Raw genomic sequence first — 20,938 nt, 5'->3', positions numbered from 1 at the left:
GCTGGGCCAGCGGTTTATGGCCGCTCTTTGAGCATAGAGCAATAAAACGTTAATTGAGGGGGGGCGATAAATCGGAGAGAGGTAAATACAGCCCGGAAGGCAGAGCCGGGCGGGAAAGCTACGGCCGAGGAAGGGGCCGGGCTTTTGGCCCCGCGGGGAGGATCGGGGGGCTCCCCGCCAGCAGCGGGGCCCCCTGACCTCCGCGCCGGGCTCGGGCTGCCCGCATCCCCCGGCTCCCCGCCGCCTTCCTCGCCCCCCGAGCCGTGACCGGGGGTCGCCGAGCCCCCTCTAGCGGCTCCCGGCAGCGGCACAGGGGCGGTGCTGGTCCCCGTGTGACCCGGAGGAGCTCGCTTCTCTCTCTCTCTCCTCTCCCCCCCTGCCGCCGCCGCCGCCTCCTTTCCTCCCCCCCGCCCGCTTATTGCCCGGCCGGCGCCGGGCCCCGGATGGAAGAGGCCGGCGGAGGGACGTCATTGTTCCCCGACGGGCCGTACCAGGAGGCGGAGCGGGCCGGGCTGAGGCGGGGGCTGCGGCGAGGGGGACCCGGCAGCGCCGAGTCAAGCGGGGCCGAGCCAGGTAATGGGGCCGGGCCGGGGGGTTGGTGGTGGCGGCGGGGGGGAAGCGGCGGGCCTGGCGGCGGCCTGGCACAGCCCGGCAGCGCCGCGTGCGGCTCCCTGCCCGCAAATCAATGGGCCGGGAGGAGGGGCCGGCCCCGGGAAGGGAAAAAGGAAGGGGAAGGGAAGCGGCCGGCGGGAGCAGCCGGCCCGGCCCGGCCCAGCCCTGCCCAGCCCACCGGGCGCGCTCGGCCGCTGCCCTCCCGGCTGGCGGGCAGCCGGAGGGGGTGGGACCCCCGGGCGGGGCAGGGCGCCGCCCCCAGCGCTCGGCGGGGGGAATCAGCCCCGCTGCCGCCGCCGCCACCTCCGCCGCCACCACCCCCTGGGCCGGCGGGACCGGCCCCTGCCCGGCGGTGCCTAGCCTGCAGTCCCCGCTCCCGCCGCCTCCCTTTCCCTCCTCCTCCTGCCGGCGCGGGGACCCGGCGTTGCTTCCTCTGCGGGCGGGCTGGCTCCCCTTTTCCATCCCCTTCCCACGACTGCCATGCCGTTGTTGCCGGCCGGCCACGGAGCGGGCTCCCCTCGGGGGTCCTGGGCTGCCCTCGGGGGTCCCGGCCTCCGCCGAGCCCCGTGCCGCCCTCTCCACCCCGTTGCCATGGCCACTGCCGCTCCGAGGGGCGAGCCCTGCCCGGCCGGGCCGGGAGGCGCGGGAAGGGAAAGGGATGGGAGAAGAGAAGGGAACGGAGAAGGGAAAAGACCGGGAGGGCGGGCGCTGAGGCGGCACGCCCCGGCTGGGCAGGGCGCCGCGGGGCTGAGCTGAGGCGCACGGGGCTCGGCGGGGCGGCCCGGGAGGGGAGGAGGACGGCGGGGCGAAGCGGCGGCCCCCTCGGAGCCGTGTCCCCGCCGCCTCGCCCGCATGTCGGGGCTTTTTCGCGTCGCGCCCTCGGGCTCTCGCCGCGGGCGAGATGCTGCTCCCCAGCGCGGACATCTTGCGTGCGGGGCCTGCCCGCGGCGGCGGCGGGAGGGAAACCCCGACCCCAAAGCCCTCCCGAAAGGGAGAGCTCGGGGTGAGGGCCGATCCGGCACCGACGGCAAACACACGCCGGAGGAAACGCTCTAGTTCTAGCCGTGAGCACAACGGCGAGGTTAAAAAGGCTTCACGCTGGAGCTCCGAGTTCGGCGGCGTTCCGAGGCCCTCGGGGCGAGTTGTGGAGGCGGCCCCGGCTGAGGTGGCGGCTGCTGCCCCCGCTGTCCCCGCTGTCCCCGGCCCCTTGAGACCCCCGGCATCCCCTGTGACAGGATCTGTGGCCCCGGGGAGCTGCCGCCGCCTCCTCGGCCAGCCCGGCAGCAATCCTGCCAGCACAGAATAGCTCAGTAGCTTTCTGTGCATAACCGGCATCCACTTCGGGGTAAAGTGACTATTAATTTCTATTTCCTGGCTTGGTTGCTGGTTTATTCTTTAACGAAACTTCAAGCACCATGACATGTGTGTTTGGGGTGTTTATTTCCTTTTTTTCTAGCTTACAGCAGCTTCGGAGGATGGAACGGCAGTTTGTAACTCACGCGTGGTCTTAATATCTATGCCATAACAGTTTTCTCTTGCTGCTTATTGCTGTTTAGTTCTTCGTGTGTTTTGTTTTTTTTTTTTTTTACAACTGCTGCTGCAAATGTTTGTTTTGTAATAAGATATGTGCATGATGACTGCTGCCTGGTTAAACTCAGTTTTGTGAATGGGATCTTGTACAAAATCTCAAGCTGTGATTGACTCTCTGCTACGCGGAGGCCAAACGTGTACTTCCTGAGAACCAGGTCATAAGTGATACCGTTTTGTAAAGAGACTGCTGAAAAAATCTGAACAGTGCTGCTGCAGAACTCTGAATGGGGGGATAGCAACTGTCTTAACTGATCTGCAATCTTGAGTTTACTTTTCAGTGGGCAGGAGGAGAGTCTATCAAGGCAAACAGAGAGAAATAACACCCGATGCTTATGTCAACATAAATTTGTGTTCAGAATTGTGTAGGAACAGCATCAATGTGTATATGGAACATTGGGAGAGGAAACAGTATCAGTATTTATAGTTCTCCTGCTTCCTTGTCAGAGAGATGTTATATCCAAATTAGAAATTGATGTATTTTGAAAAAGTGGTGATCGATCTGACTTATTCTTACTACTGTTAATATTTGCTGTTGAATAGTACTTAATATCTGGTAATGCATCAATCAATTGTCAAAAATAAATTTAAAAATGTGTAAGGCTTATCTCATTGGTCAATATAAAGCTCAAGTTTGTTTTTTGTTGTTCTTTTTTTTTTCAGTAATGTTCTTCTGTTTTCCTTCTCACTGCGGTCTTGATTTTGTTTCTTGGCCCTCAAGTATGTTTTCAATGTGTTGTTGAAACATTTTCCCTTTCAATCAGAAAAAAAGGAGATGTCACTGATGTCTGCAATTTGAAGACTGGATCTTGTCTGAAAATCACTGAGCCCAAGAGCTGTCACCTTAGTCTTCCAATAGGACAAGGATGTCTTCATTTCTCAGTTAAATGCATTTTTCAGTTTTGTGTATTATTTTCTCAGAAATAGCAAGTGTGTATAGAATGGATTTTAAATTAATTTTAGATTAAAAATGTAAAGGGAAAAGTTCTAATTATAACCTCTGCACACAATTTGTCAGTTGTGGGACTAGGAGTTTTCTTATTTACTGTGCTTTGTTTAACCTGTCCTAAGTTTAATCGATAGCAAGCAAGTTGTACTATAAATCTGAAAACACTTTATGCTTTGTTCTCTCAGTCATTTCAGTATAACAAACTAGCTTATGTTTTAAACCCTCCATTAGGTTAGTGGTTTCACTAAATGTACCAAGTCTCTGTGTGCTAAAGTAAGACAGTAACAAAAAATTAAGTATAGAAGTTGATCATGTAATTATTCAGTTTCTGACTATGCACACACAATTACACTTATTTAAAGTGGTATCATCTTGAAACCTAATCAGCATTTTAAAAAGGACTTAATATCAGTTATTGCCTTTTGTCCTGGAAGGCTGAGGGTTTTTTTTGTTTTGTTTTACATTCAGCATTTCCTTTTCTAGCTTACGTTCCCCTGTTGTTTTGCATCAGGAAAATGTACAACTTTGCAAAGTAGAACTGAAACAGAGGCTTTTTAGTCTAACTTTTCAGTTTATCGTAGGGCTTTTAAATGTGATAGGTGCAAAATACCAAAAGTGCTGTTGCCAGAGTTATATCCAAGCAAGTATTTCTTGGAGAACCAGAAGAAGCCCAGGGAGATATACATTTACAAACATCTTTATGCTCTCCTTTCCCAATATTTCTGAGATATATCCCATCCTCTGTGTGTTTTGAGGTATGTGGTTCCCAGGAGTGAAAAGGAGGGCCAAACATCTCTCCTCTTGGATCTCAACATGCCAAGGCTTTAATGTACCGCCACTTATGGCTCCTGTTGGCCTGCAAAAAACGACCTCATGATGTAGACTGAGGAGCCCTCACAAATTAACTTGCTATCACAAACTGATGCCCAAAAAAAGGTTCATTTAAAAGCTAGGCTTATTATAGAATCGCAAGAAGCCCCTCATGACTGATGCAGTAGACAGCGAAGTAGAGGGTGAGCCCTGGAAAACAGAATAAAAGTAGCAGCAAAATGTAGGTACCTTTGTGCACATGAAACAGAAAAACGCAGGCAGTAAAGTAAGTGTTCCATTACTAATGCCAGCAATAGATAATTGCAACAATTATCTATTGGATAATAGGTAATATTATCCAAAACTCAGAAAATGCAATAAATAACTGATTCCCCTCAGAGAATGTCATCTACATTTTTATATTAAAAAGACTCCAGAGTTGTAATGGATTAAAATCCTGTGAAAGTGAAAGAAATGACATCAGCCACTAGTTCTGTAGAAGCTAAAAGTAATATGGATAGAGTTTTGATGGAAATTTTTACTTTGTGTGTTTAGTTTGGGGATTCTTTTTAAACCATTCATACCAGATATTTAGTTCTTCAGGCTATTTCTTTGAGATTAAGTGACAGGACTTCTACTATTCTTTTCTTCTTGGAATGCTTTTTGATATTCTTACGTCAACCAGAACTTTTGTCTCTGTCACAGATATGAACAATGACCATAGTTAACAAGCCAAAATCTTCAAAGTCTAAAAAATCATCTTCAAGGCGGTCTGGCAAATCCAAGAAACCGCGTACTAAAAAAATGAAGTCACGCACTGCAAACTGGGGCCGGATACCACCTGCAGAAGATTCTAACCAAGTCTCTGTGGCCCAAGGACGTGGAGGTGCAATTTATTGTAGATCATCTGAAAAATCTAAGCCTTTTGCCCAAAGAGATCTAAGTAAGTGCATGTTTTATCCTGCTTCCATTTTCCTCAAAACAAAAGTAGAAAATGCAGTTCATACTTGTTACACTGATAGAGAATAGGACTACTGTGAATAAAGACTTCAAAAGGGAGTCCTCTAAGGCAACTGAAGTGACTGATGTTATAGAAATTAATTTCGATATATTTACAATCGACAGCGAAATACGGGGAGCTTTTTGTAATACACAGATTCATCCATGTCTTTTCTGTTTTGCAAAGAAAAGTGTTTGATTGTTGCTATTCACAGCTTCCATTATTCACAAGTTTTTGAATGATAATGTTGCTCAGGAAAAGGTCTGATATCTACTGTCTTTGCTAGTTACTTGTTTTTACATTGTCCTTGCATTTATTACCATATAATTTCAAGTATAAGTTTGTGGTTTAAGTTATAATAAGGAAAAAAACTGTAGTTGAGTTAATCGGGTTAAAGATTATAGATGAAAAGGCACTTGGCATTAGTTACTAAAATCAGAATGGCAGTTAGTCTTGCCTTAGAAAAATTAAAATGGTTGAACACACTTTTTTTTTTTTTCCAAAACATTGTGTTGACCAGCCAATTTGAATTTGGCGGTATTAAAGCTGTCTGTAATAAGTTTTTCTGTTTTGGATTGTAGCTAGTTCCTCTAGGTGCTCCTGCAGAATAGTATTTTTTAAATACCTTTCTTAGAAACAAACAAACAAAATCTCTTTTTAAATATAACTTTCTTGCAGTCATTAATGATGGAATTGCTCCGCCGCAAAGAATTCTTTTTCCACCTGAGAAGATTTGTATGGATTGGCAACAAACACAAAGTGTTGGAGTTGGACTGTACAATCTTGGCAATACATGTTTTCTTAATTCTACTCTACAATGTTTGACCTACACACCCCCACTTGCCAATTACATGCTTTCTCTTGAGCACAACCAGTCATGTGAGTACTTTCGAACAGTATTTTAAATCTGTTGGATAGCTCTGAAGGTGAAAGAACAGCACTGATTCTGTGAGACAAAATTACTTGTCTGATTTTACCTGTAGAAGCTAGCTTTGAACATTGTATTAGCAGTGGGCTCAGAATAGCATATGGAATGCATTTAATGCACCATGTTAATAATAAAAAATAAAGGATAATTTCTTGCTTCATGTGAGTAATGAAGTGCATTGGAAAGCAAGGCCTTTAATGAACATTTGGCATTTGGGCTTCCTGCTGGTAGAAAAGCAATAAAATTTAGGATGTTGGCACCACAGATCTTTAGTCTTCAATGCCTAGATTCCATAATGCACTACAATAAATGGTATGTTCTTTGTTGAACTAATTAAAAAAAAAAAAAGTAGAAAGCAATATGAGCTCTTATGAACTTGACTAGAAATTTTAGTGGGACTGTATTAAAATCTAGACTGATTTTGTCCTAAATAAAATGTTGTATTTTTTAAACTGTTGAATTTGTGTTCTTTGAATTTCATTGTTATACTTCGGTTTATTTAACCCTAGGATCCTGTTGTCATATCTGTATATGTGTGTTTTTACAAAGGCACCTGTATGCTTTCTAGCCTGGTATCTTTGTATTGATACCTAGAAATTTAACTGTTTTCTTACTGTATGTAGAAATTGTTTCAGTTATGAATCCTGTTGAAAAAAGGAGGGTAGAAGTACTATTACATGCGTTAATTTTTCCTTTCTTCCAAAGGACTCGTAGCTCTGTATCATGAGGCTCACCTGACAGCACTGTGCTGAAAATAACACACATTCTCTTAATGCTGTATCATCAATGTCAAATATTCTTTCCTCATATATTTTGCAGCCTGTGGAGTTCACATTCCTGTCAGCCTTTACAAACATGACTTTGCAGTAGTCTTTTAGATTTCTCATCAGAAAATGAATTTGAATACAGGCTTAATGGATATTTTTATTCTGTAAAGTTTTGTGAAATGAAATGTTACAAGACTGTTGGGACACTGGCATCTCGGGAGAATAGAATGTAGCAAGGAAAGCGAATATTGTATCTATAGTTTAATTTTTCTTTATATGTTTGTAGTTATGTATATTTTGCTAGACTGGGATGCTTTCTTCTTTCACTCTTCAGGTCGTGAACAAGGTTTTTGCATGATGTGCACAATGGAGACTCACATTAACCAGGCCCTGTGTTGCACTGTTGATGCCATCAAGCCTACACGTGTTATCAATGATCTTAGACGTAAGTGGCTTCAGATGTGTTTCTTTTTCGATATCTTGTAATCTTCAAATAATTATTTGATGTGTATAAATGGTTTTAACACTATAAAGAAGAGAGATTTTAGAAATACGAGAACTATTTCATTTTTAAATGAGGTAAATACTATAATCTTCTTATTTAGGAATAGGAAAACATTTCCGTTTTGGCAGTCAAGAAGACGCACACGAATTCTTGCGCTATACTGTTGATGCTATGCAGAAAGCATGCTTGAATGGAAGCACCAAGTAAGCATAAACAAATTCACTTTTATATGTTCTCTAGCACCTTTTAGTCCTTTATTTACTATCAAAAATGAAAGTCTACATCCTTGGTTTTCATAAAACTCTTTGAAGAGTTAACTCTGTGCCTTAAATCTTCTGAGCTCTGATTATAATTTATTTCCAGATTGGACAGATCTTCTCAAGCAACCACCATCATTCATCAAATATTTGGAGGATTTCTAAGATCAAGAGGTACTTTTAAAAGTATTCCTGTCCTTAGAACTGATCTGTGTCTTTTGTCGATACAGAGAGCAGCCTGTAGTTTGTCTAAAGTAGTATATATCAACAACTTGAATTTGGATGGTTAGTCTCCTTCACGTATTGTTAAGCATTTATATTTTGCTTCCAGTAAAGTGCTTGAATTGCAAAGCAGTTTCGGATACGTATGAGGCATTTCTTGATATCACTTTGGATATAAAGGTAAGGTGTTTTGTAAATATGATTCATGATGTTTAAATACATGTATAACTTTCTAAAATAAACTTGTTTATCGTAAAAAACAAACAAACATATAATGTTAAAATATAAGAGCTTGGTCGTGGTTAGGACATCGTCCTTCTGTGGAATCCATATAAATAGTCTCCACATTTGCATTGGGCTAAAGCTGAAAGAATTTTATATCTACACAAATTATGATACTGTCATATTTCTGTTGTTGTTCTACCTCAATATACATCTAATTGTTAGATTGATGGGTTTGATTGTTCCATTACTGATGACAAAGCACACTATAGGCGCTGTTATTGGAAAATTATTTGTTTCAAAGTAAAATGACTTCCAAGTGAGGTAAATGCTGAGCATGCTCTTTCTGCCTCCTTTTTCACAGTGCTCGTAGTAGATTACTTAAGCATGTATTAGTAAGATTCTCTTATAAACTACTAGTACATCTTTGGAATTCTGAATTTATAGTGACTTTATGCTCTTCTTTCTTGCTCCTCTAGGCAGTTTCATCTGTTACCAGAGCTCTAGAACTATTTGTGAAACCTGAACAGCTGGATGGAGAGAATTGCTATAAATGTAGCAAGTAAGATTATTACTAATTATGTCTTAATACTAGCTACTAGTTCAATATATTGCATTGACTTAGAGCATAAGTTATCTTTTCATTTAGAAATAAGGAGACACAGCTTCGTTGTTGTTGTTGTTGTTGTTGATGCTTCATTTTGTTTAAACAACTGATGCACTGAAATAATCCCAAACCTGAAAACATTACATTTGTTTTAGAAAGATAAGAAGAGTGGCTATTAGCTAATATTGCACTTTTATTCCTAGTATTGTCTGCACCATGGCTTGTCAAGCTTCCTAGGTGTGTAGTTGCATGCTGAAATATTCATATTGCAAGAAGTTAAAAGACATGCCCAGTAAATAGTGGTGTACTAAAGCAAGGAGCCATGCAGAATGATTTGGAGTGGAAGGCAGCAGCAGGTTCCTGAAGGTCCTAGCGTTCACTGTGAAACAGTTAGATTGAGTCTCAGTGAATGCAAGCTGGCTCTGTGATAATTAATGTCAGCAGCCTGTGCTGGCTCACTAAACAGCGTCTTGCACAGCTCTTGAACTGTAAAACCTGCGGACTAATGTCTGAAATGAGCTACCTTAAGGCCTAACGCGTGCTCAGGGAAAGCATATTGAGTTCAGGCACTCTATATGCTGATCAATATGTAAAATGTTTCTACGTATTTGAGAAACAATTGAACATTTGTATAAGATGGTTTGGCACAACAAGTTGTTATTCAAACGTACACTGAGAAAAGCAAGGAATGCCAGGCTCAGCTCTGTAGGATTCATGCCTGACCCCTAAATGAAAAATGCAGTATCCACTTTTTGTTGTTGGAAACTAAGTAAATTAGTATGTTGAATCAAGAACATTCAATAGGTTATTAAAGAAATTTAATCCCAGGTTCATCTTAGCCTGTGGATTCTAGAAAGCCACATGTAGTATATTCAGGATTCTCATAACTTATGTCTGAGGAAGAGAAAAACTGTAATAAGCACCTCACATCTGAATTGCATGGTCCTTCATTAATGTGCTCTTTGAGGTGTGATTGGTTCAGTAACACGTAAAGCCAGAATTTTCCATCTTTTTGTGAGTTTAAAAGGAAAGGCCTTGCATATGTACAGTACTTTTTCCATTGCTGATAAACTATCTTACTACGTTAAGTTTTTCATAATTTACATGTTATTTTCTACCATAAATTCTTCTAATAAAGAGGACTGCCTCTAAACTTTGTATCTAATTGCAAGTTTTGTGGAGTTTTATAAAACACTTGGATTTTTGTTTCTTTTGAGGGGGAAGTCTTTCTTGTTCATAGGCATTCTCTATGGGTTTGGAATTCTCTGGCTTGTATTTTGACATCAGAATTCAAAAAGAGATACTTTAATTCTTTCTATTTATTAGCTATCAACAGTATTTTTCTTGATGTAAACTGACCAGTTTCAGTTGTTCTCTGGGCTAGTGGTTAAATTTCACTGCTTACACTGTAGGTCCTACCTTTGAGTGGGCAATATATCAAACTTAATTTTAACTATTTTGTTTTAAAGGATTGCAGATGGTTTCAGTGTCTTTCCAGACAACCTCAGTATGTGAAGACTTATTACTGTTAAATGTCTCCCTCCTGTAGAATGACCATGTGCTTCTGTTGTATTTTTGATGTTGATAGCTGATCTATTTTGGAAATTATTTGCAGTTTCTAGTCCTGAGGACCAAGGCTCTCTTGTGGCTCTCTTGTTCCACTTTCAGTATTTGTATTTCACTTGAAAGCTAAAAGAATGTATCCAGGATTTGAGTTCAAATAGCCACTTTCGTATACCAAGAAATGGTACCTTGCCTTACAATCTCATGATACACTTTTGTAAGAGATTCCTGTTCCCTACACTATGAGTTGTTGGGAAAACTTACCTTTTTGGCGTAACAAAAATACGTGTTCAGACATTTGCTTGGCTATCAAAAGATAATGTTCTAAATCCTTTATTCCTTTATTCTTTGTTCTGTAGAGCTGTCCTCTAATATCCTGCTATCTTCTCTGTATTAACAAACCTGAAATGCAGTGTATGGATTTATGAAAAGAAAAAAACATATTATGCAAGTAAATATCATTCAAATAGCATAAGCATGTGTGAGACATTAAAACTAGTTTGATTTTAGGGCAAAAAAAGAAGATGCTTTTAAACAGTTGTCTCTGCTTGTTTTTAAGGTGTAAAAAGATGGTTCCTGCATCCAAGAGATTTACTATACACCGTTCTTCCAATGTTCTCACAATATCACTGAAAAGATTTGCAAATTTCACAGGTGGAAAGATCAACAAGGTATATTTACCTCTGTAATGCAACTTTATCATTATGTAATGGGGCATCTTCCAACACTGAAAGTTGTTAAAATTTTCAGACAATAATTGTAGACTAACAACTATGGCTTATTCTTTCTCTTAATATCAATAAAGTTCCTGCTTGACAAGAACCATATGCTTTCCTCTGAGAAGGCTAATTCATCTGAAAACAGTTCTCTGCAACTTCTACTATTAAACGTTGTTTATGGGAAGACTTATTTTTAATTAATCAAGAAACATATTCATATAATTCTAGTCTGTGTTTTTTTGGAAGTGTTTTTCTCAGGCTAGTCCACGAAGTACTCTGTGATAATTTTTATGTCTTCTTGGTCTCTCTTCAGGAGGTAAAATACCCAGAGTATTTGGACCTTCGAGCCTACATGTCTCAATCAATTGGAGAACCACTCCTCTATGCCTTATATGCGGTGCTGGTGCATAATGGTATCAACTGTCACGCAGGACACTATGTATGCTACATAAAGGTAGATGTCAACATCACTTCTAATGGTAAAAGTTGTGCTGGCAAACCAATTAAAATGTTACTATAACTAGTGTTTCTAGGGAAAAAGATTTCGTTACATGTTTATTTGATATGTGTGTATTTTGTTCCTATCTGTGATTTCATTTGGAAAACATGCAATTCATCTAAAGATATCGTTGTCTTTATTTGCAGGCTGGTAATGGACTTTGGTATCAGATGAATGATGCTAATGTAGTCCGTACTGACATTAAAACAGTTCTTGGTCAGCAAGCTTATTTACTTTTTTATATCAGGTAATAACAAATATTAAAATGTGTTCAGAAGGGTTTTACTTTCCTGTTATTGATATTTTTCTTTTTTGCAAGTGTTTTTCTTTCTATCCTAGGAAAAGATTATTATTTGTATAATTCAGTTCTGTCTAACCTGAAATTCTCTGTGTCATTTATTATCTTTTGTTGCTTGGCCTTAAACTGCAGCACTTGTGTAAATTGCTATATATGTGTTATCTGTAGGTGGCTAATTTAGAGAAGAGAAATTAAGGTCATCTGTGGTGTAAGAATGAGTTATTGGTCTGAAAGTGATAGTCATAGTAGGAAGACTGTTATCTAATTTTCAGTTTGTAGTCCTGGTTAAGTCTTGTGTATAGAATATTTCCATATTGTATGAACTGTTCCTATAAAATTATAGGATGGGATTTAATCCAAGAGTAGGTTGAAAGAAAAACTAAACTAAGATCACTGCTCTTTTCTGAAGGCGCTATGATTTGACACTTGGAGAACGTGCTTTTTACTTACCAGCACCATCTTATCCCCGTTCATTCCTTGGTCAGCGGGGGGCTAATAGTAAGCAGGCTGGATTTATGGGACCACGACTTCCTCCTCATATGATTAAGGTAATTTAGGGAAGCGGGAGGGCAAATAATGGACCAAACTGATAGTGGGTGTTTGGGGTTTGGTGTGGGGTTTTTTGTTTTTCAGCATCTTAGTTTTGTTTTCCTTCCCACGCTGCAGCTTTCTTCACAGCCCTCATGCTACAGCCAGAGTCATTCAAACAGTGGCTACTGCTGAATTGTGCAGCCATGCTACTTCATTACTTTATACCTCCAAGACAGCTTTCTAAAGCACAGAGAGCTACGCTCTTTGACAATTTGAGTGTACTAATCCTTGAATCATTTAAAAGAGGACTTTTTTTTTTCCTATCAGCGTCACATTAGCTAAGACAGTGAAAACCGATTGTCTTATTCCTGAGCACCAGAACAATTATTCCAGGCTTTTCAGCGTATGTTTAAAGGGGAAAATAAATATGTTTGGGAATAGTTTTAGATAATGTTAAGTTGTTTGGATGGTTTTCAAAAATGATGCTCATTTGATACCAATATGCAGTAAACCAAAAGCAGGAATTAAATACACTTATTGAATTTGCATTTATGTATAAAGGGCAGTGTTTTTTTCTTTTTAGGTGTTAAGACCATTTGTAGAATTAGGAGAATTTCTTGTTTAAAATTTTTAAATCTAGTGTTTGCATTAATCCATCGTGCAATTTCTTCTTTATAAATACAGAATTCAAGTCGTTTAAATGGAAATGGATCCTTAAAAGAGGATCCAAATACCATTGGTGTCACCCTAAAAAGACCATCTTCAGCACCACCGACGGCTTGTGTTCAAAACTGGGCAATTACCAGGCCTTCAATTACTGACCCATCAAAAAAACAGAAGATCACTATCAGTATTCACAATAAATTGCCTGCTCGTCAGACTGTGTCACAGCCTGACTGTCTTAGCAGTGCTGTGGAGGATGAAGATCTCAACAAGGCTGTTCCTTCATCCACAATTACAAATTCCACCGCAGCAGAGTCTACCTCAAATCCATCAACTATGTCAGTTACTACTAATGTTTCCAAACAAGAAGTTTCTGATGAAATTTTCGTGGAGCCAGCAGTGAATGGAAATCCTAAACTCAGCTCTGATAACACAGTCCCTTACGGTGCAGAATCTTCAGGAAAATCTGAGGAGGAGTCGAAGGGCTTATTTAAAAGGAATTGCAATGTAATATCCTCTAATGGAATTTTGGTTGGAAAGGTAGTCCGTACATTGCAGAATTCCCATTCTTCCTGTCAGAATGCTGAAGAAGAAAGATCCCAGCATGAGCTGCCAAAAAATGATTCACTAAATGGTGCTATTAGTTTAGTTAATGAATCTAAAGAAAACGGACTGAAACTTGATGATTCCACTTGCCAAGCTGAACCTGTTAAACCTTCTGAGATGTTCTTTTCTAAAACAAATGGATTGCTTGAAACAGTGAGTTATGTTTGCTCCATCTAGAATTTATCACCTATGATGTATTCAGGAGTATTATCATGTTCCTAATTCCTGTGAAATACTGGGAAAACACAGCACAAATTTGATTGTTACACTTTGTGATATTATCCCATTAGAATTTGCAGAGCTGAGCTGACATTAGAAATTGTCAACTTAAGGTCAGCTGAGATAAAAATTCATAAGTTTCATAAAGTAGATTTTTGGGGGTGAGTTGGGGTTATGTTTGAAGTGTAGATAATGCATATAACTCAAAGTGGTCTTGTTTAGCATTTAATGGAGAAATTCTGACAACACTAGTCTTCAGTACTACTACAAATAGTATTTTTTCTGTCTGCTGACTTGTGCATTTTAATTGCAGATGCCTATAGCTATGCCTCCAGTCCCTCAAGAAGTAATCTTAGAATCCCTCACAGACAGCCAGCTGAACAGCTTGTCAGAGGAAATAAGGTAAAATGAGCACAGTCTGATTAAAACAAGAATTTATGGAAGTTCATTGTGGTTTTGTCTGTCTATTAATACTATTTAATGGAAGGATTTAAATCAGTAGAATTCCGCACTGTATGTCCAGTGTTATGAACAGAACTAACGATCAGCACTGTGCATATTACTCTGATAAAGGTTGGTGCCTCATGGAGAACTTCTGTTTCTTCATAGAATGTTTTTCTATTTTTCTCCATTGTCTGGAGAAACATTGGCTCTTCCCCTCCTTTTTTTTTTTTCAGTCATAGGATATGTGAATGTAAATTCTTGGGAGAGAGAGAGAAAAATAAGTTTCAACTGTTGTTTTTTCAGCTATGTGGGGAGAGCAAATATAGTGGTTTTGGATATTTTGGCTATTACTCAGAGCAGCACATGGAAGGAGACACGTGTTTGGTTTTTTACTGCAATGGTTTCAGAAGCAAGAGGGGAAAAAACACTTTCTCTGGGAGCTGAAGAAGGTGTAATGATCACAAGATAGGTTTCTATGTGGAATATCTTCTAGAGTATTCCTGCAGTCGTGAGTTTGTTTTTTGTTTGTTTGTTTTGTTGTTTTACTTAACAAGATTTTACTCTTAATATTAATGTGTTTTTATTTTGTGCAGTGTCCCGGGACCTCAGAAGTCTACGGAGAATGATGCTCTTATGGAAACTGTAGTGATGGAAGCACTATTGGTCTATGAAGAATCCAGGAAAGTTCCTTCTGACTTCAGCTGTGAGGCTGAGAATCCTTTTATTCAATCAGATTCTGAAACCATTTCTACCAAAGAAGAAGTTGGAAGTATTATAACAAAAGCTGATAATGCACATCCCAGTATCAATGGTCAGCACAAGATTAGGGAAAGATGCTTTGATACTGAAGATGAATTCCTTGAACAGTACCGATCTGAGGACCGTGGAGACGAAGACAAATCAAGAAGATCAAAAGAACCTGAACTCATTTCAAAAGAAAATATTTTGTACATCAAAGACTCTTCTGAGGCTGATGAGAACTTGCGGCAAACTTCCTCTCTAAAGTCTGACAGTGAATGTAGTTCTAAAAATCTTTCCTCCTTAGCTGTTACAGATAAATGCCAAGATACAAAGGACATATCTAATAACTATGTAGAGGTACCACCTGTTAATGACTCGTCTATTACAAAGCTGGATAAAGTTTTGGAAAGCCAATTCTCCAGACCAAATGAAGAATTTGGTGACAGAAAATGGGAAGAAGATGCCATGCACAGGAAAAAAGATAAGAAAAAGATACATGAAACTAAAAAAACTGACAAAGAGCATTACCGAAGAAAGAGGGAACATTCTGATACTGAAGAGAAGGAGAGTCAAAACAGAAGCAAAACAGATGGTCATTCCAGCAAGAGAAGGTGCTCTCGCAGCATGGAAGTTATTAAGCAAAATCGTCATAAGCAGGAGTATTGTGAGGGAAGCAAGTACAGATCTTTCCATAGTGAAAGAAACAGCCCTGATAATGGGAGAAGATCACTAAAATATTCAAAGTACAGATCTCGAAGCAGAGGAAGATCAGAACAAGATAGGAATAGATATTACCATTCCAAAGGGGAAAGAACTTGGAGCAGAGAAAGATACTATCAAGATGAACCACGGAGATGGGAAAAATGTAGATATTACAATGATTACTATTCATCTCATGCAACAGGAGACAGTAGAGAGAGAAAGTTCTCTCACGGTGATAAAGACTTTGACAAATTGAGTCAAGCTTACAACAGCAGGTCACATAAGGATTATCATTACAAAAGCAGATGGCCTCACAGTTCCCTCTCGAGAGAAGATGATGTACATCACTTTAGCAGCCACAGAGCAGACTTACATCGTTGCTCAGTACCTCAGCAACATTCTGAAAAATATTCTCGTGAAAGACATGCACTTCCACCTGTGTCAGGTCATTTTGAGGACTCTCCCCAGAAAAATGAAAAAGAAAGAAACAGAAAAAGACAATATACTCGTGCAGAAGGTAGTGAAAGTGAAATAGAAAGGAAACGCAGAAAGATAGAAAAGGAGCTTTTAGGTGATGAAAAAATGAAAAAATATAAGAAGTTCAAGAAGAAAAAGAAGTCTAAAGATAAACATCGAGAGAAGGATTACAAGTAAGCAAGGATTCCAGCATAATCAGCAATTTTTTTCCTAATTCTTTTCTGGGTGTTTCTCATGTCTTCCTTTTTTTTCATAGTTTCGAAGTTATTTTGATAGCATAATCTGGCTGGGGATCATGTTATTAGGTTGATCAGTGAAGATAGGAAAGATATTGCTGAATTGTGTTAGAACACTAGATTTGGACCACGTAGTTAGTAATCATATCTGCACACCATTCTGGATTAGGTTAAAACATTTTTTTTTAATTGCACATATTCCAGAGCTAGCCACTGTTAATGATTTGTGTACAAACCAGGACCTATCGTCCTTCAATCTGAGGGCTTAAGTTTGCTGCATCTAAAGTAAGTTACATGTGCACAAAGTACCACAAAATAGCTGACATGCCGCAAATCATCACCTGTGGTAAAATAAATAAAATTTCATATATGCATCAAGTGCCACATCTTTTTTTTTCTATTTTTAACTTGCATGTTTCCTTCAGACTTTATGATTTGGATTTCTCTGTGCTCCACTTTGACAATGACAATCGCAAGCGTAAGAAAAAGAAGAAAAAGAAGAAACACATCAGGAAACTGAAAGGCTTCTTGGAATACTTAGATCCTCGTTTCCAGAAGAAAACACGGGAGAAGAAGGAAGAATCCCGTCCTCCAGATGGCTCTTTTTGTGAGCAATACAGAAACGAGGGCAGTAAACAACCTTACAAGGAAGGGAAGCCTTCCAGTGCAGGTGAAAGCAAGAAATACAGCTCCATTGCATCCAACGAGTATATTAAAGGTAAGCAGCTGCAGCATGTTTACGGGATTCCTTTTTTATTAATACAGAGAGTGTTTAAAACGGTCTTTAAATGCTTGATGACTGAACAGTCTGCATGGATATTTAAGAACAAGTTGATAGACTATTTTTTTTTTCCATTTTTGAATGACCACTAGGAAAGAAAGTCTGAAAAAAAGAGGTTAAAAGAGAAATAATTTTAATTTGATTTGATGATTAAGTGGCAAACAAGAGGAAGAGATGCAAGATGCCTTATTAAATTCAGTCCAACTAACTAGGAAAAATAAATTTGGACAGCTGTATCTTGGAAAAGAATATTGTAGGTAGAAAGGAGGTTCAGTAGTCAAGATGGAAGACGATGACATGAGGCTTACAGGCTAGTAATGTAATAGTGAAACACAGTCTTCCTAAAAAAAAAAAAACAAAAAAAACCTGCCTGCATAATTCATTTGAATAACATACTATGTTCAGCTATTTCATAACATAGAAACAGTGCTGACTGCTTATTCAGAGTAACATAAGTTGGTGATAATACTGAAATATTTTTGTTTCAGATGTAGATCTGCCTTCTCCTAAGCACACTGAATTCACAGTTATTAATCCTCCAGAGGACGCTTTGCAATTTAACACCTGGAGAGTATGTTAAATTCCTGCTATTGTTCTACTTGTGGTTTTTTTTCCTATTAGTATAGGCTTAAGAATATAGAGAAATGGGCTGATGAAACAATTTTTAGTATAAAAAAGCCATCTTGGTACATCTCCTTACAGAAAACTAAATACAGACTTTAGCTCCCGATTGGCTTCACACTGAACTCTGTGCTGTTCTTGTCATAATCTTGCTCTCTCAGTAGATAATATGGTTTAATTAGCTATAGAATCTTGTGATGAAGAAGATTGCACACTGCGACAAATTCAACATCTAAAATCAAATTTTACATTTTCCATGATTTTTTTCCAGAGCAGAAGTGTGTAGTATTAAATATATATGTATCTGAGATGAAGCCACAGTCCCAGTTACTCAGATATTTTAATAAGCACTTGCAGTAAGATAAATTGCTGCATCTTTTAGCATTATTTGGTTTAATTGTAGGGTTAGAGACACATTGATTCAACAGAGCTGTAAAGTTTCTAAAAGCTCACTTTGAAAAATACCAGCTAAATTACTGGCAAGACTGCATCCGTTCTTAAAAACAAACAACCCCCCCAATCATCTATTTTCCTCTTACAGATAACTGAAGTAATCCCTGAAGAAGACAGTTCACTATCCAAAGGCAAGTTTTTAACATTTTATACATTTTACACCTAGACACAACTTAACCAGTTAACAGTCAGTGACAAACCTGTTCATTGTTGAAAATGCCATTCTGGCATAGGAAAGAAAGGAATTCATCTTCTTGCTTTACAGCTGAATGCCTTTTATAGAATGTTTGGAGAAGTTAAGTCTTCGAAGAGATTTTCAAAAATTCTACCTGGTTTTAATGATGAAGTAAATTGCCATAGTCTGTAGATTCTGGCACTGAAAAGTTTCTTCAAGATAAAGAGGAAGTGCAATTGTTGCAAAGCATGTTTGTGTTTTGAGACCTGGACGACCAGAAGTTTTAATCTTAAAATACCACGTGGAGGGGAGGCTGGTTGTTCACACATTCTTGCAGACTTTAATACAATCTGTCCTATTATCAAGAACAAAATTAGGGACTGAACTGAGGTCTTTCAAATACCAGTGTTGCAAAAACAGACTTTTTATGATATTAATGTCAAAAGATTCCTGATTGTACTAAATTGTAAGTATCTCTTCTAGCTGATAAATCAGGAGCAGCACAGAAGAAAATGTATCTGCTCTAATCTCTTTGGGCTTCAATGAATTCTCTGGCCAGCAGATGGCAAACTCGTTTTTCTAAACCAGTCAAAAGTATAGGAAGAAAGTAAATGTCTTGCATACGTTCCACAAGTCCGGGGCATTAAGATCACTGGGCTATATAAGTGAAAGTGATGTTCGTTGATAAATACAATAGTACCCCATTTAGATACGCTGCTTGCAACATAAACAGGATAGGAGGGCTGTGCAAAGCAATTTTGGTAAATTGAGGAATTCAAGTATTTAATCAAGCCTAAAGATATTAATTAGTTTCATTTTGGGGAAGGTCAGTCTTTCAAAGAAGAGAAAAAATGTCTCTTAAACAGGATTTTCTGAATGATGGAATCTAATCTGAAAAAAAGGCCACTTCAACAGTTTGGTTTTTTGTTTGTTTGTTTTTTACAACATTGAACCTCTCAAATAAGCTAGGGACAGACTAGGACCAACTGAGGACTCGTTAGGTTGTGCCTTTTCACCTGGACTCATGTTACTTTGAATAAATTAACAAGGATAGCTAGTGATAATTTGTGATTTAAGGAAAATCCAGATACATGAGAGAGAGAGTAGCGTTAAAGCAGTTAAATTCCTGCATTCCTAAGTGTTCTCCCTAGCAAGCTTCTGAACGCTTCTGTTCTGTGGCTAGGATTTGGTCAGCTGACCACAAGATCACTAGTAAAACAAGGATGCTGTCCAATCTAACCTTCAAATAAATTTAATTTACCTAAGGTCTACCATTTGCCATTAAAGTAGGTAGCTTTGTCCTAATATTCTGTACAGTTCACCAATTTTAGTGTAGAACTGAAATGCAGCAACAGTTTAATGGGAGGGCTTTGGAAGCCACCTTCTCCAGTCAGTTCAATCCTGTAGTCACAGAGCAGATCAAGCCGTGTGCAGGGTTGTGACTTTTCTGTTTAGAAAGAAAACCACTGAGCCAGATAGGTCCATGTTGAGTAACACACCAGGGAATGACACTTCTTCCTTTTGTCTTTCAGACGCAGAGCTTACTGATGGAAGCCTTCAGTACTCAAACTAAACCTACCATCAAAACCGATGACCTTTTTACCATCCAAACCAACCATTTTACCATCAAAACCCAACAACTTCTTATCGTCAAACCCAACAACTTCTTACCATCAAAAACCCAACGACTTCTTACAACTTCTTACCGTCAAACCCCATGTCTTCTTACTGTCAAAACCAACCTTTTATGGTCAAAACCAACCACCTTTTACCTTCAGAACCGATGACTCAACATTATCAAAATAAACTATCAAAAATTTACTTAAAATTTATCAATACCGTAAAATTACCATCAAAACAAAACCCAATCATAAGTGGTGCTTCAAACGTCTGTACAGACTTTTACCATGAAAGAACTTTTTTTTAGCTTTTAACTTGAGACTTTCTTTTTTAAAATGTACTTCTAATCCAAAAGGGTGGAAACTTTCTACAACTGCTGAACATTGTACATTACCAAGTAAATATCTCACTGAAAACAATGCCCTGGAATAGAACATCTCAAATGCTGCTTAATTACAGACTCAGGTTGATTGTGTGTTATTCATGTAATGTTACTCCAAGATAGACATCTGGTGCAAGAACAACCAGGAAAACCACAGAATTATAAAATTTGCAACTGACAGTCTGTATATTTAATTTAAAGACTTATTTAAGATTTCACAAGCTCTCACATAACAGGAGTTTTGCAAGAGCTTCATCTTTTTTGTGACGCCTGACACTAGAAACTAATTTACTTCACATTTTAATTCTATTCAAGATCGGAAGAATGTTCTGGTTTTCAACGCTGTGGAACAATGATCAGAATATGCAGTTCTGAATGTATCTCTCAGACTATTTGTATACTCTTCCATATGTTTTTATTACACTTTTTAATACAGCGTCACTTGTCTTAAGTCTCAGTTGTCTGTTTTGTCCCTCTAAAGTTTCTAGTTACAGACAAATTCATACTGTGATTTTTATTTTTATTATTAAATGCTATCTAACTGTGATGCACTTATTACTCACTGGTCCTGCATCAGGAGATGAGTGGGGAACCTGTATTAAATACAGTTCATCTGAATAATCTGTCTGGTTTATACAAGCTGTGTTGTTCAGAGATGTCTAAAGTTTGATCTTTGTTTTTTTAAAGATAAAAAGCACTTGCCCCACTGTAAATATATAGCATGTAAAATTTATATAGTATA

The 20,938-nt window shown here is 39.3% G+C and overlaps 1 protein-coding gene across 8 annotated transcripts; it reads left to right on the top strand.

The window, feature by feature from the left end:
* Positions 1 to 432: 432 nt before the first annotated feature.
* Positions 433 to 20,647, top strand: USP42 (ubiquitin specific peptidase 42). 8 transcript variants are annotated; one of them, XM_080556538.1, is made up of 20 exons: positions 433 to 573; positions 2,863 to 3,081; positions 4,664 to 4,901; positions 5,637 to 5,837; positions 6,988 to 7,098; positions 7,259 to 7,361; positions 7,522 to 7,589; positions 7,747 to 7,817; positions 8,339 to 8,421; positions 10,589 to 10,700; positions 11,062 to 11,202; positions 11,394 to 11,494; positions 11,955 to 12,093; positions 12,761 to 13,498; positions 13,878 to 13,966; positions 14,602 to 16,101; positions 16,590 to 16,882; positions 17,434 to 17,516; positions 18,108 to 18,150; positions 19,727 to 20,647. In XM_080556538.1, exons 3-20 carry the CDS (start codon positions 4,673 to 4,675, stop codon positions 19,765 to 19,767), a joined length of 4,146 nt encoding a protein of 1,381 aa, XP_080412664.1. In that variant the 5' UTR covers positions 433 to 573; positions 2,863 to 3,081; positions 4,664 to 4,672; the 3' UTR covers positions 19,768 to 20,647. The 8 variants fall into 8 exon arrangements, with proteins under 8 accessions (XP_080412664.1, XP_080412671.1, XP_080412668.1 ...); XM_080556540.1 differs by having other exon boundaries at positions 435 to 573; positions 2,964 to 3,081; XM_080556541.1 differs by lacking the exon at positions 433 to 573 and adding an exon at positions 1,381 to 1,957 and having other exon boundaries at positions 2,964 to 3,081.
* The last annotated feature ends 291 nt before the right edge of the window (positions 20,648 to 20,938 follow it).

The sequence above is a fragment of the Anser brachyrhynchus genome (genome assembly GCF_964034855.1).
Source record: "Anser brachyrhynchus genome assembly, chromosome: 15".
NCBI lineage: Eukaryota > Metazoa > Chordata > Aves > Anseriformes > Anatidae > Anser > Anser brachyrhynchus.
This window is presented reverse-complemented; position numbering and strand designations above follow the sequence as displayed.